A 22901-nucleotide genomic window follows, 5' to 3' on the forward strand; every position below is an offset into this window, starting at 1 on the left:
ACTTAAAATGATTGGGAAATGCTTCTGTAATTACATAACGATAAGTGTATTAGGGGGAGGAGCAATAAAAGCACCTTGGGGTTTTTTCTCTAGAAAAGACTTCAGATTCTTGTCTCCTTTTCCAATCCATTTAGAATGGTTTGATTTACCAGCTTCTTATTGTTTTAAAGGTGAAAAAAAGATGGTTCATCAACTCCTGGAGTAGTGTGACGCATTTTCCCCAGCCTTTCAAAGACGTCTGTGGGAACGTCTGCACAACAAACCGTTTGGGAAACTTCTTTGGGGATTGGTATTGTCAAAATGTTTGCTGGTACTCACAGTTGGTTCCTTTCAAACGTATTCATATCGCAATAACTTTTCGTTTTTTAAAGCCTCTAGTTTGAACGTATTTGACGGCGAATTTGCAGGGTAACATGCTGTAGCACAACTGGCGATTTTTACCAGAATCTTCAGTTTTCAATCTTCCTTTACATCTGAAAAGTGTGTAAAATTACAGCTGCAAGTTATTTTGGGCAACAGCTTTTTACATTTAAAAACTCAAATATTGAAAATTTCTCCTTGGCAAAACAGCTTATGCTCACTCAGACTAGATGGAAGGACTCTGTGAACGTCAGCTTTCAAGTCCTGCCACAGATTCTTGTTCAGGTACTGTTACATGAGAGTCTTTTGATGTTTATCCATTCCGATTTAAGCTCCAGGTTGAAACTCCAATCAGCTTACCTGTCCCAGTGTGTTTAGGCTGATATGGAGAATGAATTGTTACATTTGGTCTTCTGTTTTCTGCACATCCATAAAGTCCCATCAACAGATTCTGCAACTCTAGGAGTGACTGATGTTAATATTCAAACACTGATATTGAACGCAGCTTGTTTAGCTGTATATTTTTAGGGGATTTGTAGTGAAAGGGGGTGAATTAAAACCCATACCACACTTTTTATCTCTGTGATATAAATTGTCAAACATAGATGGTATCCTTTTGTGCCACTTCCTAACTCTTCACTACTTTGCATTGGTCTATTACATAAACTCACAATAAAACACGCAGGTGTGAATACTGCAGTGCTTACAGTGTTTGTGTGCGTGTGTGTGTACACTTGCTGCCCCTGGTACAGATTAAGGCCTTGAAGCTGCTGGGTCTACATCTCAGACACGCGTAGTTGTGAGAAGTCTATTTGTGTCTATCGAATGAATGTCAAACTGCATGCTTGCTAAAAGCAGCCTCTTATTTCAGAGCAAGGCTCTGCAATTTTCCTTCTCATGTTTGCAATCTGTCACTGCGTAATTTTCTAAATACCGCCGATCTTGCTTCACAATTTTCACACGGAATGTGAAAAATGAGACGTCATATCACGGGAGAGCGTGGTGTGGGAGAAGACTTTCGAGTCATGTTGTTACAGTGATAAGAAGCTCTCTCTCTCTGTCTCTCTTTCTCTCTCTCTCTCTCTTTTTCTCTCTCCTCCGGTGGCATTAAGGAATTTCGGTAAAGAAGGGAGTGGCCTTACTGTCAGCCGGCTCACAAGCTCACTGTTAGACGGAGTTCTGTGCGGTTGTGGTTGAAGGGTCGAGGAGGGGGAGGAGGAATTAAAAGGCACCAGAATGTTTTGAGCTTTCTTTGCACTGAAATGTTAACTGAAAACTCACTCTTTGAACTCCCTGGGAAGGACAGAAAGGCCCTTTATCAGTTTCAGAGAGCCTGCACTTTCATCTGTCTTGTTTAGCCATCTGGGAAGCTAATTGGCTGTTTCCTCTCCCCGCCGAGTGCTTTTTGGGGTAGGCATGGCAGCAGTCCGAGGTTAAGGGCTGGCACTGCCTGGCTTGGTGGATTACAGGTTTAGTTGTGACTTCAGCTGCTTGGGACGCGGAGCTGCGGGCATCACAAGTGTTGGCACGGGGTGCGGGCACTTCAGATGTGGTCAGGGCCATGTGGAAGCTTTCTAGGGTTTCTTCCACCCAGCCCAGTTTAGAACTCCCAAAGGGAGGGAGAGCGGGCTTCGCTGCAGTCTGAAACTCATGTTCAGACAAACAAACCCAGGGATGTTTGTGTATGCATGCGTGTGTGTGCGTTTGTTTGTAATACCTTGTGGGGACGATTTTCCTGACATATACTACGTTGTGGGGACCAATCGCTCTTCGTGGGGACCGGATAAATGTATTTGTCACCAAACTTTGGTTTTGTTTAAGAAAACATGATTAATAAATAAAGATGAAAAAAATGCTAACTTTTTGTTATTTCCGATCTTTTATTTCTATCTTGCTTTATTTTGTTGATTTACATCCGAATTTTCCATTTGTGGGGATTTGTAGCAGAATTGAAAAGCAGCTGAAACTGCAAAAACTACCTAGTGAGAGGTTATTAATTTTTGTTGGTTGAATGCATTTATAACACTCTACAATTTCTGTAATGTAAAACTATGACAGGATTTAATAAACAAAATTAAATCCAGAGTAAAGTGCATAATTTTTACAGAATTAGTGAGAGGTTATTTTGTAGGTTATTTTGGCCGCTGCGGCTATCGTACTCGCTCTACCTGGCTGGGCTCGGCTCAGGCAGATTGATCCGCTCAACCATGGCAAAAAATTTTGAAACAGATGTGTTTCCAGAAAATAAAAATTAAAACTCAAAGCTTAGCGCACATGCCATCGCAAGGTTTTATGATGGCATGTGAGGGCAGATTGTAAATAGAAATACAAAAAAATGAAAAAATTTCCACCAAAATATTCCGAAACTTTCAAGAAAAAACAAAAATAAAAAAATGGAATTTTCTGGGTTTGAAAAGTTTATATGTGCTAGAAAAAACTCAGTTTGAGATTTAATTCCAGAAATTTTATAGAAAAAACATTGAAATTCAAGTTTCAAAAGTTGAATATTTTTCACTCAGAAATTTCAGTTTTTTTTGGTTTTTTTTTTTTCTAGAAAATTTCTGAGATTAATCTCAAAATTTCAGAGTTTTTGGGCAAAAAAAAAATACTCTTCCTTTTTCCCTATTTAAAATGGTTCTAATACGTTGCCGCGATGCTCCGGGTCAGTGAGTTTCTGTACATTTTGTCAGCACAGAAACATAGAAGAGAAGCTAGCTTCAGACAGTGATGCCAGCTAACTCTTGAACATTTAAATAAATCAGAGGTACAGTCTGTTGTAGTTGTTCTGCAGAATAACAGTAGGTCTCTATTGATCTATTGTGATCTATTGTGATCAACGTAACAAATCTATTGATTTGTTACATTTTCCCACCATAATAAGATCCTTTTTGGGTTCATAAATATGATTACAATGCAAAAAGAGGAATTCAGAAAAAAAATTATTAAAAATGGAATTGGGGGAAAACATAAAACAGACTTTGGAATATAATAAATTTGATTTCATTGGGCCTTGCATTACTGTAATTATGGCAGTCATTAGACATTCTCCCTGTTTCAACGGGAAAATAAACATTTCCTCTGTTTAATTGACAGGACCATTCCTGTGGCTTATACTTGGGAAAGTCCTGCTTAATTTTTCACATGGAACAACATACTAAAGTCTGACTGAAATATATGCAAACCTATCAAAAAATAATAATAATAAAAAAATCTAAGATTTCTTTTCACATGTCAACTACAAGGAAATATTTAACCTGACAGTCCATGAGACAACACCCCAGCCCTGACTTTCCCTTCCTCAATCAACAGTGTATAGTCCGGTGTTCTCTGTTCTTATCCTTAGTTAAACAGTCCAACATTTCCTTCTGTGAATACTTAAATGCTTTGACTTTTGTTTGAGAGAATAATTTGTCACTCTGCGTGTTTCCCCACTCACTTGAAAATGGCAAAGTTCACTTTCATGGCCACGTTCTGTCTGAATGTCTGTGAAACACTAACCATATTCATACAACATGACCTTTTAAATAATAATTATGAACTTTTCAAAAATGAGACATTCTCTTGAATTCAGACAACCTCGACTGCAATACCCCCAAATTAAAATCTAAGCATAAAATCAGCAGTTTTAGTTGGGCAGTGAAATAACATCCTGAGCTTTTGAACATGTCACAGATCACCGTTCACTCTGCAGTTTTGCCATTCTCTTTCCATTTAACAAAGTCACCAAAACATGGTCACCCACCTAAACTGACCCACGGTAGAAGTATCTCTGGGGACAACTATTTCTCATTTACTCCACAAATTGGACCTTATTGAAGAGTGGAAGGAAGAAATCTATTGGCAAAAGAAAATTCAAAGCTGTTTTAGGACACACATCAAACGTAGGGGAGTCAAAGTTTAACTTCCTGGCCCGTTGAGGGAGAACCTCTAATTTTCAAAGTATGTTTAATACGATGGAATTCAGTATTATCATAGAGATAGAAATATTTCAAAAATGAATGAAAAGACACCTAAATCTAAACACTGATGTCAGTTTAAGGCTTTGATTGTAGCATATTCCAGATTTGCGATGTGTGATAACATCGGGTCGACCACTGCTCTTCACAAACCGTTGGAACTTGTAGGTGAGCCACGGCTGTAAAATACTAGCTGATGTTCCAGGAAAGCAGATGTGTCCCACAGCTATCTCCAGTAAGGAATCTTAACGTAGAATGATAAACGGCATCAGGGGATTTCAGGGTGGAGTTCCATCAATAACGGAGCAGAGACGATTATTCTGGGTGTGAAAAGTATCCTCTGCTTTTCACATGCAGAGGACAGGTTTTCTAATTTCTGCCTCCATTTTATTCATGAAAAATCAGTGAGATTTGAAAGAGATTTTTCATCAGGGTGCCCTGATGAAAAATCTCTTTCTTTAGTTAAAGTGTGGTTAATTGAAAGGACTACGTTTAAAAAAACAACAAAAAAAAACTGCTTCATCTTCTAGTGGTTTTAATTAGTCTGGCTCAGATCCAGACCTAAATCTAATGAGATTCTGTAGGAAGACTTGGCAAAGACATTTTCCATCTAGCCCTATTTAGCCTGAGTTGTGTAGTGCAGAAAAATGACCAAATATGTCAGTTTCCTGATGTGTACAGCTGATCAAGACATTCTCCAAATAGGTCTGGAGCTACAATTGTTACAAATTGTTCTTTGCCAAAGTATTGACACTTTGAAAACTGTTGATCCTTTCTCTTCACTTTGTAGTTATGTAGAATGGTGTAACAATGACAGTGGAAAGGTGAACAATCCATTCCACCTAAACATGAGCTGCACCAAAACGTGTTGTCATAATTGAAGTCTTTTTGTAAGGCAGATATTAGATGAAATAAACTGAGCTTTGCTTTTTTCTTTTTTTTTTAAAACTTGTTTATGTTTAACCAATCAAAACTTGTTACATTCATACATTCTGTCTGCGCTGATGAAACTTATACAGCCTAGAATGGTGAGTGCTTGATCTGCTGAGGAATAGGATCCACTTTCTGACAATATATTATATTTATTTGACATTTTGCACGTACTTCTAGACTTTGTAGAAAATGTTGGGTTTTTAACTGGTAATTAGATTAAAACAAAACTAAAAAAAAAAGTTGGTGACGCCACAACACAGTTAACTTACTCTTTCTTGATGCGGGAATCTATTTTACATTAATTCATTGCAATTAATGTAAAATAAAAAATGAAGGTATGTGATAAATGAAGCATAAGCTTCTGTTACACTTCCTAATGGAGTTTTAGATGTGACTTATATGTTAAATATTAAGAAACGGTGTGCAATGTAGTCCAAAAAATTATTGGCACAGGTTTTTTGTTTGTGCCCAAACTTACTGTAAGTAGCCTGTGAATCTATGTGTTAGGTCATCAGTTCAGTCGCCCCTTTAAACTACATATTTCTAAGATGTTGATGTTGTAGGTGTTGCTCAAAGATGCTTCATATCTTGCTAAAGCTGATTAAACAGCTAATCCAAAGAGAATGTGTCTGACTAATTCAAGTGTGATTATTTGCTATGTACTAATTTTAATCCTGCTTAGTCAAAAGAAGCATTAGATAATTTTTTTTTTCAGCCATCTGAAAGAAACCCAGATTGTTTAAACCAAGCTGAAATTGTGCAACCGAGCTACGTAATTCTTCTGTAAACATAAAAATTCCCTCCGGGTTGATCCTCACCAAACTCCTCTTCAAACTGCGTTAATTCGATGCTTAAAAAATTTCTGGGGCTTTTCGGTGTGAGTCACTCGGGTTCTCTTGAGCCGATGACTAAATTTTGTTTCTCCAACCTCTTCTAACCTGCCTGCATGTGGTGAAATCGACACTCATTTAAATCCCAAGTCTGACTTAGCCTGGGAACGGTAAAAGTGTTTGGGGAGAGGAGTGAAATGTAAACATAGAAATGTGTGGAAATCTCTTACATCCAGTGAGAAGTTCACGCCTGCATGAATAAAGTGTTTTTTTTTTTCTCACTGAAAAAGTCCAAATTTCTCTCTCGTTTTGTTTTTGTTTGTTTTTTTAACTCTCGTATACGAGCAGCTGTACTTTGTCATAAACCTACAAAGTCAACTTTAGGGGTGGATTTGAATATATCCCAACTAATGAAAGACCACAGAAAGCCAAGGAGAGGCTCTCCTTTTAAATGTCCATGCTAAATTCAGTTTGCCTTGTGTTGTATTTTAAGAGTTCCCACTTCTTTTCTTTTTTTCCTCCTTTCTCTCTTTCTCTCTTCCTCTCTCTCTCTCTCTCTCTCTCCCTCTCCCTCTTTCTCTCTGCTCACGGTCAGCTGCTGCGGAGAGCAGGAGCGCCGGCGAACCAGCTGATGTTCCACACACTCTGGATCTGATGTGAACAGATGGCTCTCTGGAAAATAGGAAATGTTTTTTGATAATGGAAGAAGGTTGTAATTCTGAGCTGAGTCCGTCTATTTGAGGTCCCTTAAGTACAGGCTGCTCCCCGCCTCATGTAACACACAGTTCTAGACGTGCGTTTCATTTTCTCAAACAACTGGTGTGCGTGTGTGTGTGTGTGTGTGTGTGTGTGTGTTCTTTTTTCCTTTTTCTTCTTCTTCTTCTTCTTCCTCCTCATCTCTTTTTTTAAGTCAGCCATAGATCTAGTCCTGTCGACTAAATTACTAAGACTGCTTATGTGAGCTGACATTTACACGGTGTTGGTTTTTGTAATTACATACAATCATTCGGGTTAGAGTGTCCTGCAGACAGTCAAAAAAGCACATAAGCCAATTATTTCAGATGTGCTGCCAAATGGAAATTGGTTGCTATTGTGCGTTTGTGTTTGTGTTTGCTTTTTACTGTCAGTCATTTTGATGAAATCTTCAGTCTACAACTTTGACACTTTCTGGATTTTTGTTTTTTTTTTCCAGAGGAATAATACAATATTTACCATCTGCAATCGAATTTTTCCAGTTTTGCTAAACTTATTATTGGGTGATAAATGCTTCTCTACTTTGCTTAGGTGTTGCATTTGATCTCGATCTTGTTTTTTTTTTGTTTTTTTTTTAATACCTCAGAAATGTTTCAGCACAACCAGACATGCTTAAAGTGCCAGCGGCTTTGAAAGACTGTAAACATTGCAGGTTGCAGAGTTTATAAGTGCCTGACTTCATTCTTTTCGTGGTAGTCAGCATCTGGTCGATAGTGTTCCTTGAAGCAGCATTCATTGCCAATAAATCTCTTCACATTTTACAAACTGTTCCTGCTAAAAGGGATTTGAACCTGGGACCGTCTTGCTGCGTTGGAACATTCCTATCAATCGCGTCACTCTGCATCCAACATTATAATGTATTTATAGAGTTGGATAGCAAGTTACATTTACATTTTTTTTTTGGGCGGGGGGTTGCTTTTTGGAGTATTTTTTGCTACGTTGCTCTTTTTACTTTTACTTGAGTAATTTTATTTTGAAGTTTGGCGGCCCTTACTTTAGTAAAACCTTTGGATGCTCATTGTGCTGTTAGTAACCTGCTGAATGAAAATGAAGAAGAAGCTAGTTCTAACCAACAATTCGCCAGACACACACACACACACACACACACACACATACACATACACATACACACACACACACACGCATGCCTGCGGTTTTTGTTAAAGCTTCATACGTTTTATATTGAAAGAAACTGGTTTGGGGAAACAAATCATTCATTTTGATCCTTTTGATTAATACACAAAAATTTCCACATAACTTTATGTTTTGGCCCTGCTGATGATATCATTTTTAAATATTAGATGATTGATGTTTTGATCAGTTATTCAGTACTTGAGGCACCTGTTTATGAAATACTTATTTACCATTGAGTAATTTCTTGGATAGCTATATTTTTTTTACTTTTACTTGACTTGAATTAGTGCTACTCTTACTTGTATTTTCGGGTTCCTCTACCGTCCTCTATTTATTTGTTTATCTGTTTCTGTGGGAGATATAACAACCTTTTTTCAGATTTCATTACTTTCCTCTTGAGTGGTCAATCTGTGGAAAAAAACCCTTTTCCCTCACATGAGTTGATTGGTAAACGATGGCACAGGTGGGCAGGAGATCAGTGTCCTCTCTTTGAAATAACCTCAAAAGATCAAAGGTGAGACGGCCCCAAAAGTTACAATCGCGACACGGCAGGTGTGGGACTTCCTGTAAGATTTCCAGCCGGGTGTCAAAGGTGAGCAAGATAGAAAGCCATAGAAGGTCAGAGGGCGTTCATGTCTGTCTTCTGTATGCAGTTTGTTTAAGAATCGGTGACTCTGAGAGCGGTGATCACACCAGACTGTTGGTAAACAACGGTCCCTTTAACACAAGGCTGCCACAGAGCTCCTTCAGGGAAAAATAACCTGGCGGGTCAGAGGATTTATGAAATCTTTTCTCTGAGCATTCCTGTCCACGGCGTAAACTTCAGAGCGACATAAGTGATTGCTTTGTGTATAAGAAAATAGACATTTTTCCTTCACACATTTAAAAATGCCATAACCTCAGATACCAATCCTTGTGTTCCAACAAAGAATGGATCAGAATGAGCTTTTTCACTTTAAAGAAAGAAATGGCTTCCAATCAATCTGTACCATTCTGTTACAATCTGGAGAAATGTTAACAATGTGTGTAATGTCAACCTGTTAGGATTGTCAGGAGTCCAGTAAAACAGACAAGTGCATGCCTCTGCTGATTGTGTTTATGTATCAGAATTCCTTATCGCAGCGGTAATCACACGCCGCATACCACGGCTTAACACACCACTTTTTATGTTTTATGTTTTTATTACGTATAAAAGCTAAACTGTATGTCTCACACACATATTTTTTTCAAAAGAAAAATTGTTTTGTTTTGAGAAAAGTTTTGGCTTTTCCACAGACTTCTACTGTTTTTGCTTTCTCGCTGCACAAAAGTGTCTCAAATAATTTAGCACATTTTAAAATCAGACAGAGATAGTAAATGTAATGTAGAATATTTTCCAAAAAGTCTTGAGGTTCATCAAAATTTGTACTTTTCTAATCCAACTGTGACGTAGGTGGTTTTGGCCTTGAAACTCTCCCGTTAATCCCACTTTTTTTTCCCCCAGTCTCTTTGTTCTTTATTGTCAGTCATGAATTGTTCTCTCAATCTGTGAATAATAGTTTTCACTGTATTTCGCTAGAGTCCTGAAGACTTAGAAACGCCTTTGCAGCCTTTTCCAGGCTGTTCCTGAATTTCTTTAGTGCATTTCTGTGATGCCTTTTAAGGTCTGCTTCATGTTGTCAAACAGGTTCTACTTAAGAAATCTCTTGATTCTACAGGCGGTAATCAGACCTGGTTGTGGTTAAATGAAACTGAACTCTTTGTTTTTCTTTAAAAAAAAAAAAAAAAAGCAAAGGTTAATGAGGGAGTTTCCAACTCCAGCTTCTCAGTTGGTTAATGTTAAACAATTTTGGGAGGAACATTCAACCTTGACGATCAATCACGTTTGGATTCTTGACAGAGTAAAAAAAAAAAAAATCTAATGCTTTGCTTTTAATTTACTATGGTACAGATTTTTGTAAATTGAGAACATGGGGTGACTAAATCTCTTAGGGATAATCAGAAGCATGCCAAAGTGTAGAAAACTGTCTGCGCTACACGTCAAACATTGAAGCAACACATAATTTTGATGGAACACAATACATGTGCTGAACCACTATTACACCTACGTTCCTGTAACTTGTTGAGTTAATCTGACCGGCTGTTCGTCTTACTTGCCCTGAAGTACATGCCAGAGAATAAACATCCTGTCCTGTAAGACTGTTTGGCCAGTGATTTCTCTCCCTCCATGCAAAGTAAGTAAGTTTAACTCTTGCTTTGATAAAAACACAACATTCTTTTTGTGCCTCGATTTACTTTTTGTGGTCGGGGATTTTGAATTGGTATACATAAGACTTTTCAAACTTTAAATGAAAATAAAATAAAAAAGAGTATGTCCGGAATTCACTTTTGAACTGAAGGAAATATTTGTGGTTCTATGTTTCTTCCTTTTAAAAAAAAACATCTGTCCAGCATCCTTATGTTTCCAGCCACTTTCAGAATTTAGTGTCATACCCTATCATCCTCTTCTTAAAAATAACGGCTTAAGTCTTTTTTTTTTGCCAAAAAGTGATTTTTTTCTCTCTCTCTTTTTGTCTTTTTTGAGTTGCATAAATCACAGAGGTGATGACTTTTAGTGCAAAAACTACTTTTGGCAAAAAAATGACTTGGGCCATTATTTTAGGAAGGTGACGATATTCATTCAGCATGGCATGACTTCAAACCTATAAACACGTAGAGCTAAAAGTAGCAGAGATCCATAGCAGAGGAGGAAATTTTTGTTGACAGAACTACTTCTCATAAAAATCCACAAATCCATGGACGATTCTAGAAATGGGGGCGACTGGGCCTTGAAAGAGCATTTCAAGTGGCTCCTTACAGCTGGAGTACGCAACTTTTATTTTTAATTTAAAAAATGTTTTTGACATATTTGTTAAAATTGTCACCAAGTCGTCACAGTATAATATGAGACAGATAATCTGTGAATAGATCGATCTCCTCCACCTTTCCTGACAAAACAACCAATCAGAGCCGGGGGGAGGGCCTTAGAGCTGTCTATCAACTGCCTGTGCACTAATGGCGGTTTACCTTTCCAGCAAAACCATTTAAATGTCATCATTGGCTTAGCATTCAAAGCTAAGACCCGCCTCCTGGCTCTGATTGGTTGTTTGTAGTAAGCAGAAGGAGAAGGCAGAGGAGCTTGATTTTTTTTTTTTTAATCAAAGATTAACTGAGTCATCTGCGACAGACTGGCGACCTGTCCAGGATGTACCCCGCCTCTCGCCCGGAACGTTAGCTGGAGATAGGCACCAGCACCCCTCCCGGCCCCACTGAGGGACAAGGGTGTTCAGAAAATGGATGGATGGATGGATAACTGAGTCATACTATACTGTCACAACATAGTGACACCTTCAACAAATATGCATAATATTTGTTGAAGCTTCAATATATTAAATAAGGAAATATTGGCTGTTTTTTTTTTCCGATCCTTTCTTCTGTGCTTCCATGAAAAACACTGAACCCACCCTGGCCCCCTCGATAAATCTGGTCTAGAACCACCGCTGATTTTTCCCATGAACTTTTTGAGAAACTCCAAAGAGGTATAAATACTTTTACACCACCACTGGAATAGATTTGAGTTAGGCCACTGGCCCTGTTTGGTTCCAGCCTCTGTCTTGGGTGATTGACACACGTCCTCCGCATCTTGTCATAATGTTTGTCCTTACAGGAAATGGCTTTCTCCCTGGAGGAGCGTCTCCAGCTGGGGATCCACGGCTTGGTGCCGCCCTGCTTCATCAGCCAGGATGTCCAGGTGCTCAGAGTCCTCAAAAATTACGACATGAAAAGGGACGACCTGGACAGGTGAGACGCTTCCACACAAAACCAGCCAGGATGTTGCGGTGCGTTCCAACAGACTTCGTATGTTATCCTGTGTAAGAGTTAAATCTCATCTGATCCTCTGTTTGTGTAACCAGATCCTTTGTGCAGAGCCTTTCAAAACACAGAAGGCAGATTAGCTATCTGTCCTCTGAGATCATCCGTCTTCTCATACCATAAATTTTACTTCATGCTCCCTGATCTCCTTTTCCTGGAGATCCTTTATCCATTGAGACGTGTCAAAGGTTGAATTCTTAGTATGTTTCACACAAAATCGTTGGTGACAGTTTCTCAGAAAATTCACACCCAATGCAGACTTGACTAAAGTTTCAAGGTTTGTGAAAAAGCATATACTTTTAAAGGGGGAATATTATGTAAAATCAACTTTTTTGAGACTTACATCATGTTATAATGTTATTCCCTCATCAAAAACATACCTGGAGTGTTGCCAAGATTCTTTCATGCATGTTTGAAAAATCCTTTAATCTCTTGTGGCAACCATTCAGCTGTGCAAAACACTTGGGTAGACCTAGCTCCTCCTTCGAGATGCAGTTTCAGCTTCAGTGTCATCTCCTTCACACTAGCCAGCAGCCATTAGCAAACACCTGGTAGATCTGCGCATCTGCTGAGCTCATTATACGAGCTAAGTCTCAGTGCAACATTAGATTTTGTTAATAGAGGAGCAATGTTGTGATGACTTCTTGGAGGCGGAGTTTCAGAAAGAACAGGAGCTTTTTAAAGAGACAGAGGCCCAGTTTCAAAGTGTTAAATTACAAAATCAATTTTCCTTTAAATAATATTTGACATGCATAGTATTTTCATAACAACTGAAGGTAAGATAGTTACTTGATTATGCTATAAAATACATAATGTTGCCCCTTTAAACCTCAGTTGGTTGTTGTCCATCCATCACAGCCTTTGGTTTCCCTCAGCAGACTTTGGATTTTTGCAAATAGCAGTTTGATCTTGTTATTCCATGCAACAGAAATCTTTCATCAGTTTGCTGTTTAGTTGACAGACATAAAGCAGATGGTAAGGAAATAAGATGCAAGGACACGTTTTTTTTATTTTCTAATATTAATTTTATCTACCTTTTTAATTAACCTTTTTAAATATATATTTATGCAGCAGATCTCCAAAGAGCAGCTGGTGGACCCTAACCTAAAACAGACAAAGCCTGCAGGGTGCTCCTCCTCTCAGCAACAGGCACCTTGTGTTCATGGCTTTATGGAAACCTCCCTGATTAGGAACTGAGTCCTTTCTGGCAAATGGCGCTTAATTTAGGTCACACACACATGCCTTCATTTCCCACTCGGTCTATAGAACAAAGAGCTTGTGTCACATGTCTGTAGGTCCACTTTCATCTTGTATGTTTTTTCAGTCATTTGGAAGTAAAACAAAAATGGCTTTAAAAATAATTGTTCTGCAGAAATCAGGATTGAGTGCAGTTCACTCGTGCAGCGCTTTTAGCTGTATGGTATATTGATTGCACCCATATGGACGTCTGAGTGTATGAAAGAGGGAAGAAAAAGTTATTTGGTTTAGCAAATATCATCACTGAGATGCAGAGAGCATGAAGGTTTGACAGATTCTCTTCATCCTCTGACTCTTGCAGGTACGTGTTCCTGATCGGGCTCATGGACCGGAACGAGAAGCTCTTCTACAGAGTCATAACATCGGACGTGGAGAGATTCATGCCCATCATTTACACTCCCACTGTGGGCCTGGCCTGCCAGCAGTACGGCCTCATCTTTAGAAGACCAAGGTAGATCACATTCCTGACGATAGCTTTACTCTTCAGCTGTTTGATGGTCCATTAGGATAGGTCTGGATTTGGTTTTCTTAAAGTGTTTTGGTTCGATTTCACCTTCCTTTCCTCAGTTTGTCTTCTCTGCTCCTCTGTCACATGTTCTGTGTGTATGCGAGAAGATCTTGTAACATCAAAATGCCAGTACATTCTTTATCTGCATGAAGTATGTCTTGCAAAGTACCATCCACTTGCTGTAAGCATGCGTCTTTCGAAAAACCACAAAATATCACTATGCTACCTTGTCGTATCTCTGGTTTAGGCTTTTATTTTTAAGTAAGGCAGGAAGTTGTTTATGTGTTGACTGATTTTAAATTATTTGCAAAGTAGCATTTTGGGTAGAAAAAGGAAACGGTCAACGAAGACACAAATGTAAACTGTCTTTGTTTCCTCCCAATTGTCTTGAGAATTTTGAGCGAACTTTTAGAATATTCCAAAAGAGAAAATGCGAATTAGCCGTGTGTCCAGCTACTGGTTTGGAGCAAGTTAACCAGGTTACTTAAAGTGTAATTTCGTCAAGTGTTGGCGTTAAGTACGGCTGTCATAGACAAAGATGTAGAGTTGCAAACTAGCGTGGAGCAAATACCTCCCAGCCAAGCTGGTCTTAGATTTTTTTTTCAGAGTTCTGTGCTTATGGTGAAGAATTTGTTTTAAATTTTGGCATTTCCATTGACCTTCCTTAATGCGATACTTCAAAATGCGTATTTAAAAAATAAACGATGGAAACATAGCCGCTGTGACTACGCTGAGGATGTGGTGACTTTTTAACAATTAGCTGCTTAAACCACAAAGGCTAGCATCTGCTGTGGAGCTAAGGTGCTAAATGAAGGGTTAGTTCACTGTTTCCCACTGAGTCTGAACTTTTACTTCTGTGATATTCAAAACTGAAAATCCAAAGATTGATCAGACCTCAACTGGACGATTCCTCATTGTTGGGTTTTCATCTTGTTTCGTTCTTGTGAATCCAAACGTCTGTGGCCTGCTGTCCAGTCTAACTACCTGGTGCTTAAGACCTCCCACGTTTTCATGTTTTGTAGACATTTGCTGTCAAATCTTCATCAATATTGGAGTTGCATCTCTTCCCTGACGTTCTATTTGATTTTTAGTCCAGTGTATTTACCTCCATTTGGTGTGTAGTTTAAACCTGGTAACATCAGATGCATGCCTTGATAATTATTCCCTCAGTGTCTTTGAAAGCATCTCAAAAGGAAGGACATGTTGTTATTTTCTCCCATTGTTTAGTTCATGGGAGCGTGGCCCCACCCTGTTTTTATTAATTGCTGTACAGTACTCCTTGTTCTTTTTTGCCATTACACTTGCGTCGCTGCATGTGTGGCAAAATCACTCCACTGGTCATGCCAGCCTCTGTACAAACGCAGCACATGGAGTTCAGTGGAAGGAATTGACTTATCATGCAGGAGCTGCTGCCAGCTTTTTTTCCTTTCTGAGATGAGAACCTGTTTTTTCTTTTTTCTTGTTCGTAAAACAAAGGACAGTGGAAAACATGATAAATCTTTACCACATGAGTTCAAACTCCCACTTGGGAGGTTAGAAAATCACCCAGTGGTAGGCCACACAAATTTGATAGCACATCATGAACACTTTGATTAGTGAAACAAGCAAATGGCGGCAAATGTCATTTTTGACATTGTGTAAAAATGCATAAACACACTGGCTAAGACGTTTCTGATTGCGCATATCAATTAAAACAATAGTTTTCACTAAAATACACACACGTGTCAAAACCTTTTTTAAAAAAAATTGCGTTTCCCTGTAAGGTCATCTGGTTTATGTCTTTCCCTGACAGCAACTCCTCCAAAACTCCCGGCAACAGCAACAGTTGATAGCCACGCCCCCCATTACCCCTGCCAGTGGTGCATTCAGGGCTACAATCTGTTTTACTTGGATCTGCTCCCTGCTGTTAACCAGATTCATGAGGTTTCGAGTGTTTTTACTCTAATTAGCCTCAAATGAGGAAGACCACCCCAGTTAATTGTGTTTTGAACCCTCATAGTCTCGCTTACGGCACACTTACTGCTGTTTTAAACAATTAAAAGGATGAATATTCTGGGAATACAGTCCAGCTAACCTTTTAAAGATATTCATGGAATCCAGAAGAATATCTGGATTCCAAGATACTGGAATATTCGCCAAAATCAAAGATCTTGACAATCCTTTGAAACATGGCATGCTTAGGAATATAGCAAGGCTCCAAGTAGCCGTAGACGTTTGAGGATGTTCCCCCAACTGGCCATCTGCTCTGCAGCAATGCTGCTTTGTTTGGTGGTTCATGCATACATTCATGCTGTCTATTCTTGTGCTTATGATTAGTTGTGGAATGACGGGTTTTCCTAATGATGCCCAAATAGTTTTATTAGAAATGCCTTGGCAAACCAAATTCTCCCATGCGCACAGCACTGTTACCCAACATCTCCCTGTTTCTCCATCCACACTGAACTTACTGGAAACTATTTCCATCCTGCTTTCCCTCTTCTCATACTCAGTTAGCTGGAAGAGTCAGCTTTTACACTCCGCCTCAGTGGTTGTGCATGTGAGCAGGTACTTCTGCCAGATCCAACAGCTTCTATAGGAAATATGTTTTTTTTGTTGTTGGGCAAAGGTCTGTTAACCAGAATCCAGCTGGGATGTTTCTGACAAGCCCAAACAGATTTCAGTCAAGTCATTTCTCTTCCGTGGTATTATGTAAAAGTGACTTTTTTTTAAGCTTTACGTCATGTCATAATGTTATTCCCTCATCAAAAACATACCTGCAGTTTTGCTTTGATTCATTCATGCATGTTTGAGAAATCCTTGAATGTCCCGTGGCAACCATTCGGGGTGCCTAAACGTTTGTTCTCACAAAATGCCATTTATTTCCTGCAAGCTGAGCTTCCTCCTCACAGAGCAGCCCTCCCCTGCACCTCCTCTACTCGGCTCCTCTAGACTAGCAGCAGCAGCTATTAACAAACACCTGATGGAGCTGCACCTGTTCTGAGCTCATCATGCAAACTACTTTTCACTCCAACTCATTATACTGTTTACAACTAAACAGTATAATGAGTTGTAAACAGTATAATGGAAAAATTATGATGTGCTGAAGGAGAAAAAGCAGGAGCTTCTTAAAGACACAGAGTCCAGTTTCAAGGGGTCAAAATTATTTTAAGATATTTACATATATAACATTTTTGTAACAACTGAGGTAACATAGTTAATTTTGCTATAACATGACACGAGAAACGTATATCCAATGATGTAACACAAAAGAATTTATAAAAAAAAAAACAAATAATATGATATAGCAATAAAAACTGACATTTATTGTACTATTTTCACAAAATCTCACAACAAAAGATGCAACACAATGCTTGGAGGAATGCGTGGGGAAATCAAATTCACATGCTTAATGTGAGTAAAATATTCCAGTTTTCTATATTTTATCCATCTTAAATAAAATTAAGTTGAACTGAATTTATTCCGAGGCGTTCTGTTAAACCTAAACAAATATCAGAACACACATAGTTTGTTTCGCTGTTCTCATTCACAGCCAGTTTTTATTTATTGATCCCAGTTTTTTTGTAAAGCAACTACCACTCAAACCGTTTCTCTCTAATCAGAATCGGCATCTTTGGATGCAGGTTACCGATGGCAACTGCTTTTGTTTTACAAGCTCGCCGAGCCACCTGCCGCTCTGAGCAGCAGACCAAACAAACAGTTTGAGTTTGGGAAAGTACGCAGGCCGTGGCCCATTATCCGAAAATCCACAACTTTTTATTTTTTTAATCTATACATATTTCCTTGAAACAAAATAAGCACAAAATGACCTCCTCCCAGAAAAATACTAGTAAACTGGAGAGAAACAAAGCAGACTGAGGAAAAGGACAATATCAAGGATGACTCGGGTGAAGAATATCTCTGTTTCCTTCCTAACCCTGATGGATCATAGATTATTCCATGGGTGGGAGTTGCGCTCCTCCTTATTGGGAAAGCATTGCTGTCGACTTGAATTAATCAAATCTTCTCCCAGCATGCCTCACTGTCCGTCTTTTCTCCACTGATTGCCATCATCTGCAAGTGTCTGAGCAGCTGTCTTTGCAAATATCCTTGATAAAAGCACATCTGCGTGGAAATTTCTCCGATATTAACTTAAAACAGAGGAATCGGCAACATTTAAAACTCATTTTAAATGTTAACTCATTAAAACTCATTAATAATTCCAATCTGATAACAATATCTTGAACCTGTATTTTCGACAACATGGCTGCAGTTAACCGAATAGACCGTTAAAATAAGATGCAAATGGCAACTAAAACCAGGAACTGTGTTGAAATGTTGCTGTAAAATTGCTAAGTCCTTGTTTTCAGTGAATTCTTTCACTCACTCTGTGTGACGTTGCCTTTGCATCTTCTCTAGAAATGGTTAACAATTGGTCACAGGAAGAAGGCTTGAACGCTGCTCTCATCATTTTATGTTATAGTTCTCAAAAAAGTATATCAGGCGACATATTCAGATCAGAGCATCCCTAGTTTATTCGTGATATGATCAAAATAGATATAACAAAATAGTGGAAATAGATTTACAATAAAATTAGACAATGTTGTCATATTATTAGCAGAATAACATTGTTTATTTGCATAACTGTTTTAAAGTCCTGCTGCTGATAATAATATATTTTATACTGATGTGTTAAAAGATTATAAGGAATTATTTGTTTACAAAAAAACACCATAACAGGAAAACAGCTCAGTTTCTATTTGACTTTTTACTCACAGGCGTCACCATAGAAATCCTCTTAATGGATTACAGAAGTCACCATATGTTCAACTAAGTTTCTGTGTGTGTGTGTGTGTGTGTGTGTGTCTCCGGACCACCATGGTAGCAGATTAGCCCTCTAATCACAGCCTCTCAGGTATAAAGACTTTCTGTGTAGAAGCAGCGGTCCTTCCTTGTCCTGCCTGACTTTACCAGTTTAATCTGCTGAACTGAGACCAAACACTCCGACAACCGGACGTGCGCAGGAGGCCAAAGGTCAAGCGCCATTAAGAGTCAAAATATGGCCGACTCTCTGATCTTCAGATGCGTCGGAGGGGGGAACGTAGTGTTGGAGGAAAAAAGAAACGTATTCACATCACGGGAAGTATAGTGGGCGTTCTAATTTTTGTTAATTTGTTCGCCCTTTAACCAACATGGTTTTATGTAGAAAAAGTTGGTCTGTTTTATTTATTTATTTTTATCACAACTGAAGTCTGTTCTTGCCATAAATATAGCTTCTTTATTTTGTTTGACAGCTGGAAGTGTTAACCGGTGATAAATGATGATGTTTTTGTTGTCGAAAAATAATCCCGAGTTCAGGATGAAAGCTCTTCCGCTTGCTTGAGTCATTTGCGAGGTTGCGTTTCCATGACGCTGCTTCATGTAGACCGTCTAAATAAACCAATAATGTTCTTTTCAGAGAAAGACTGCCTGTTCAAGGGCTTCTTGGGGGAAGTGACACAAAGCGATCCATCTGGCTGATGGAGAATTATGGATGTTAGTATCCCAGGGGTGGATCCCCTCTCTGAGATTGAAGAGTTGGCTGACTTCTCCAGCTGTCTGTCAGGATCTGGAAAAATAAAAGCCAGCCAGGCGTTCAGAAACTCAGAGAGCGAGGACAAGTGCTATCTTTTTCTTTTTCCAAGTTTGTAGAGAAGACAGGGAAGGGAAACTTAACTTTCTGCAGTGGAAAAGATTACTGACAGTCAAGTAACATGCATATAGAAACACCGTGTTTGGTGGAAACACAGCTGTAACAGCACAACTCTATGAAGAAGAGAGAGCAGAAATTCCTCTACAATGACATAAAAGGCTGAATAAGTCATGCCAAAGCAGGTATCTGGAGCTGTTTTCAAGTGAACAATGTATTGGTGTTCCCTGGGGCGTCTCTCATTTCCGGTGTGAATTTAAATCATGTTAACACGTAACTTAGTAAGTGTTAACAGGGATTCCATGATCAAATCTAAGACCCAGACCAGACTTGGTCAGATATCTGGGAAAACTGGTACGTCTTTATGCATTTTGGCCTTTCATCTATGCAAAAAATCTGCTTTATACCACGAAAACCAATTATTTATAAAAACTCTGCAACAAAAATTGCACCAACATATCCACATACTTGTTTTGACATAATTTCCGATCCGACATTGTCTTGTGTTTTGTAACTTTATATTATAATATACTATTAAAAAGTAGTTAAACCTATACATGGGTCCACACAAATTAACCTCCTGGTGCCACGCTTAATTCCTAACAGGAAGTCGTGGTTGTTTTGAAGCAATCTGATTGGCCAACATAGGTTTTAGCTTTTCTTTACACTGCTTCCTATGTGTTTGTGTCTATTTGTGCGGGTTCACGTGACTTAAAAACTTTTCTGAAGCAATTCTGCGTCTACCGTGTTTGTTAAAAAGGTGTGGCTGAGATATTTGTTTTTATAAAAGACCCAGCTACATGTGTGCAAGACCTAAATATCTCCGTAAATGGGGTTTCATGGGACCAGTATCAGATTTGATAAAACAAAACAAAATAAAACAAAACTTTACTTTTAAATCATACTAACAAACAAGTATCAGACAAATTTGTGTCACTATGGGATCTGAGCTAAAACCCTTCTGGGTGTAACTAAAATAAACTAATTCACTTTGTTTGTCATGACCAGAGAACCGTGACAAACAAAGTGAATTAGACAAAGTATTGTTGTTTGTCACTGCTCTTTAGCCATGACAAACAGCAAAAATAACCCCAGACAGACATAAAAACAGAACGAGTCTATATAATTTATTAACTAGCTCATGAGGGGGAAAAAAGTCTCCATTTTGGGTGTGCTAGCAGGAACCAGGGTAACGACCTCAAAACAAAAAGAGGTTGCCGCAACTTAAGATGGTTATTTATTGATTAAATTAATAAAAAGCCATGAGATGACTCAGGGAGTTTGCAACAAACCACATAGTGGACGGATATAACACATGGAAAAAAGGAAGGGCTCTAGTTAAAGGAGAACAAAATCAACCCATCATGCATGTCAAGCACTGTTTTTTTAAGGGAAACTAGAGAAATTGGAAAAATGAAAACCTTTAGATGTTCAGCAGGGAACCATAAAAACTTCAGCTGTAATATCAACATTAGATTCCAAAGCCTTCTCAGAACAGCTGTATTTATCCTGCAATTAAATTTCTAATTGGTGAAGTCTACTAAATGGGTTATTTATAGTTAAAATAACCCCTCCCCCGCCATTTTTTCCTATTTTTTATTCACAATTTTGTTGTGAATAAAAAACAAGTGTTGTAGCACTTAAAACCCCATTCAGAAACTTCAAAGCTTGTGGCTGTAAAATGAGGAAATGTGGAAAACTTCGAGGAATGTGAATACTTTGACATACCTCCGACAGTCTGAAAACGCAAACCAAACGAAGTGATGTTTAAGTTATTAGCGCGATGAGGACTGCGTTGCAGACAGCCATGGGAAGTCTTCAGGAGTGCGCTTTGATGAAATCAGAGGGTGAGCTGCAGGAAGTTTTAAGCCTCTAATGAAAGGTATCAGCTGAAGGCGACTTGGCCTCCTCTGAAAGGACACATGCTGGATGATGAAGCGTTCCGTTCAACTACAGATTAGGTTAGGTTTTTTTTTTTAAGGATGTGATCTTAAGACATTGCAAGGCCACACACAGAATAACACTAGCTGTGTTTCCATTGACCATATAATTAAGCAAATTAGAATTCCAAAAATAAATTGGTTTAATGGAAGCAGGGCAATTTTGAAAAACAACTCGTTTTTTTTCTTTTTTGATAAAACATTTTTGTGTTAAGTGATCTATGGTGATTAAAATTTGTTTTATTTCACAAAACTGCTTTTTTTCGCATCACACGAGTCGCGATCAGCAACCGGCTTTTTCTACTGGCAGACGAAGACAAAGACAACAACAGGAAGCGGACGATGTGTGTTTTTTAATGATTTTTTTTTATTGTGTTTCTTGTTTAACGGAAACATTAAAATTGCAAAACTGTTTTATTCTTTACACTAGTGGAATCTTGGCAAAGTGTTGCACACATTTGTAATGGAAACTCAGTTACTGTAAGTGTTTGGGAGGAGACATTTCATTTGATTTTATTTACAGACGTGTACAAAGCGTCTTCCATTAAGGCCAGATATGGATGCCACAGATACTGCTCTATTTGATCACAAAACTGCATGACGTGTTATTTTTGTGTCAATGATGTGGAGATGTAGAAAGTCGGGTTCTGGTTTGCTTTGACCTCGTCAGACGTTTGGAAGTTGTTCCAATCTGGGTTTTGATGACTCGCATAAAAATATACGGCTTATAACAGTTAAACATCTTCAGTTTGTGACAGCAACAAAATTTCAGAGCACAGTTGAGCCGTCGCCCATCTCCCTGCCTGTCCTTCCCTTCCTTCCCTCCAAAGTACAATAAATGATGTAGCATTTAATGCTCAGATGAAATCTACTGCAGTGGTACAATTTACTATATAAACATGGAAAGCAATCAAGCTAAATGTACGCTTTTATGAGCTGTCTTCCCAGTTGAGACTACCTGGCTGGATCGTGTGCGACCCAGAATTTTATGGGCCATTGAAAATTCATATTGCCACATGTTTCCATGTGTGTGTTGTGTTCTGCAAGGACAGCCAGGTGGTTGGGAAAAAGTTAACTTTTTTTTTTTTTTTTTCCATTGATTCCATTGGAAAATCAAAAAATCACTGCAGGAGTATTCGTTTCGAGTTTTTTTGTAAGGCTTGTTTCTGTCAGCCTAAAAGCCCGCCTGGCAGCATCCGTCCGTGGTTTTTCTACCTTGCAGACAAGTTTCTCTTTGTGTTGATCTTGATCCAGTCAAAGTCCGTCAACTCACTGTTTTCTGAAAAAAGTAGGCAGACATGTTGAATTTGCAGCTTTAAAAATCTTACTTTTGAGTCAAAAATTTACTCAAGACTCACAAGTTTTATGATGTTGAAGACTATATTTATCGAAGCACAGGAATGCACAATGAAAATGTGCATTTAGTTTAGGTGGAAGTAAAGTAAAAGATCCAATCATTAGACGAAACACTTAGCAAAAAAACACTTGGAAAAGAAAAACCTGTCTGCATTTCACAAGAGAAGGGAAGGACTGCAGGATTTTCAAACTATATAGAAGTCACCTGGTTTATAAATGGAGCGAGTCATTTCATCTCAATATAAATACAGCTGTTCTGTGAAGGCCTTGGAGGTTCGTAAGAGAACATTAGTGAGCAAAACCTCATGTATAATAGGA

The 22901-nt window shown here is 38.5% G+C and overlaps 1 protein-coding gene across 1 annotated transcript in view; it reads left to right on the plus strand.

The window, feature by feature from the left end:
- The window catches only part of me1 (malic enzyme 1, NADP(+)-dependent, cytosolic), an 89460-nt gene that overhangs the window by 26331 nt on the left and 40228 nt on the right, over positions 1-22901 (plus strand). The window contains exons 2-3 of the mRNA XM_015017529.1: positions 11652-11785; positions 13416-13565. Of these exons, the coding sequence (XP_014873015.1) occupies positions 11652-11785; positions 13416-13565 (284 nt within the window). The remainder of the gene's footprint in view (positions 1-11651; positions 11786-13415; positions 13566-22901) is intronic.

This window comes from Poecilia latipinna, unplaced genomic scaffold, assembly GCF_001443285.1.
Source record: "Poecilia latipinna isolate Pla-1442-1.1 unplaced genomic scaffold, P_latipinna-1.0 Scaffold76, whole genome shotgun sequence".
Taxonomy (NCBI): Eukaryota; Metazoa; Chordata; class Actinopteri; order Cyprinodontiformes; family Poeciliidae; genus Poecilia; species Poecilia latipinna.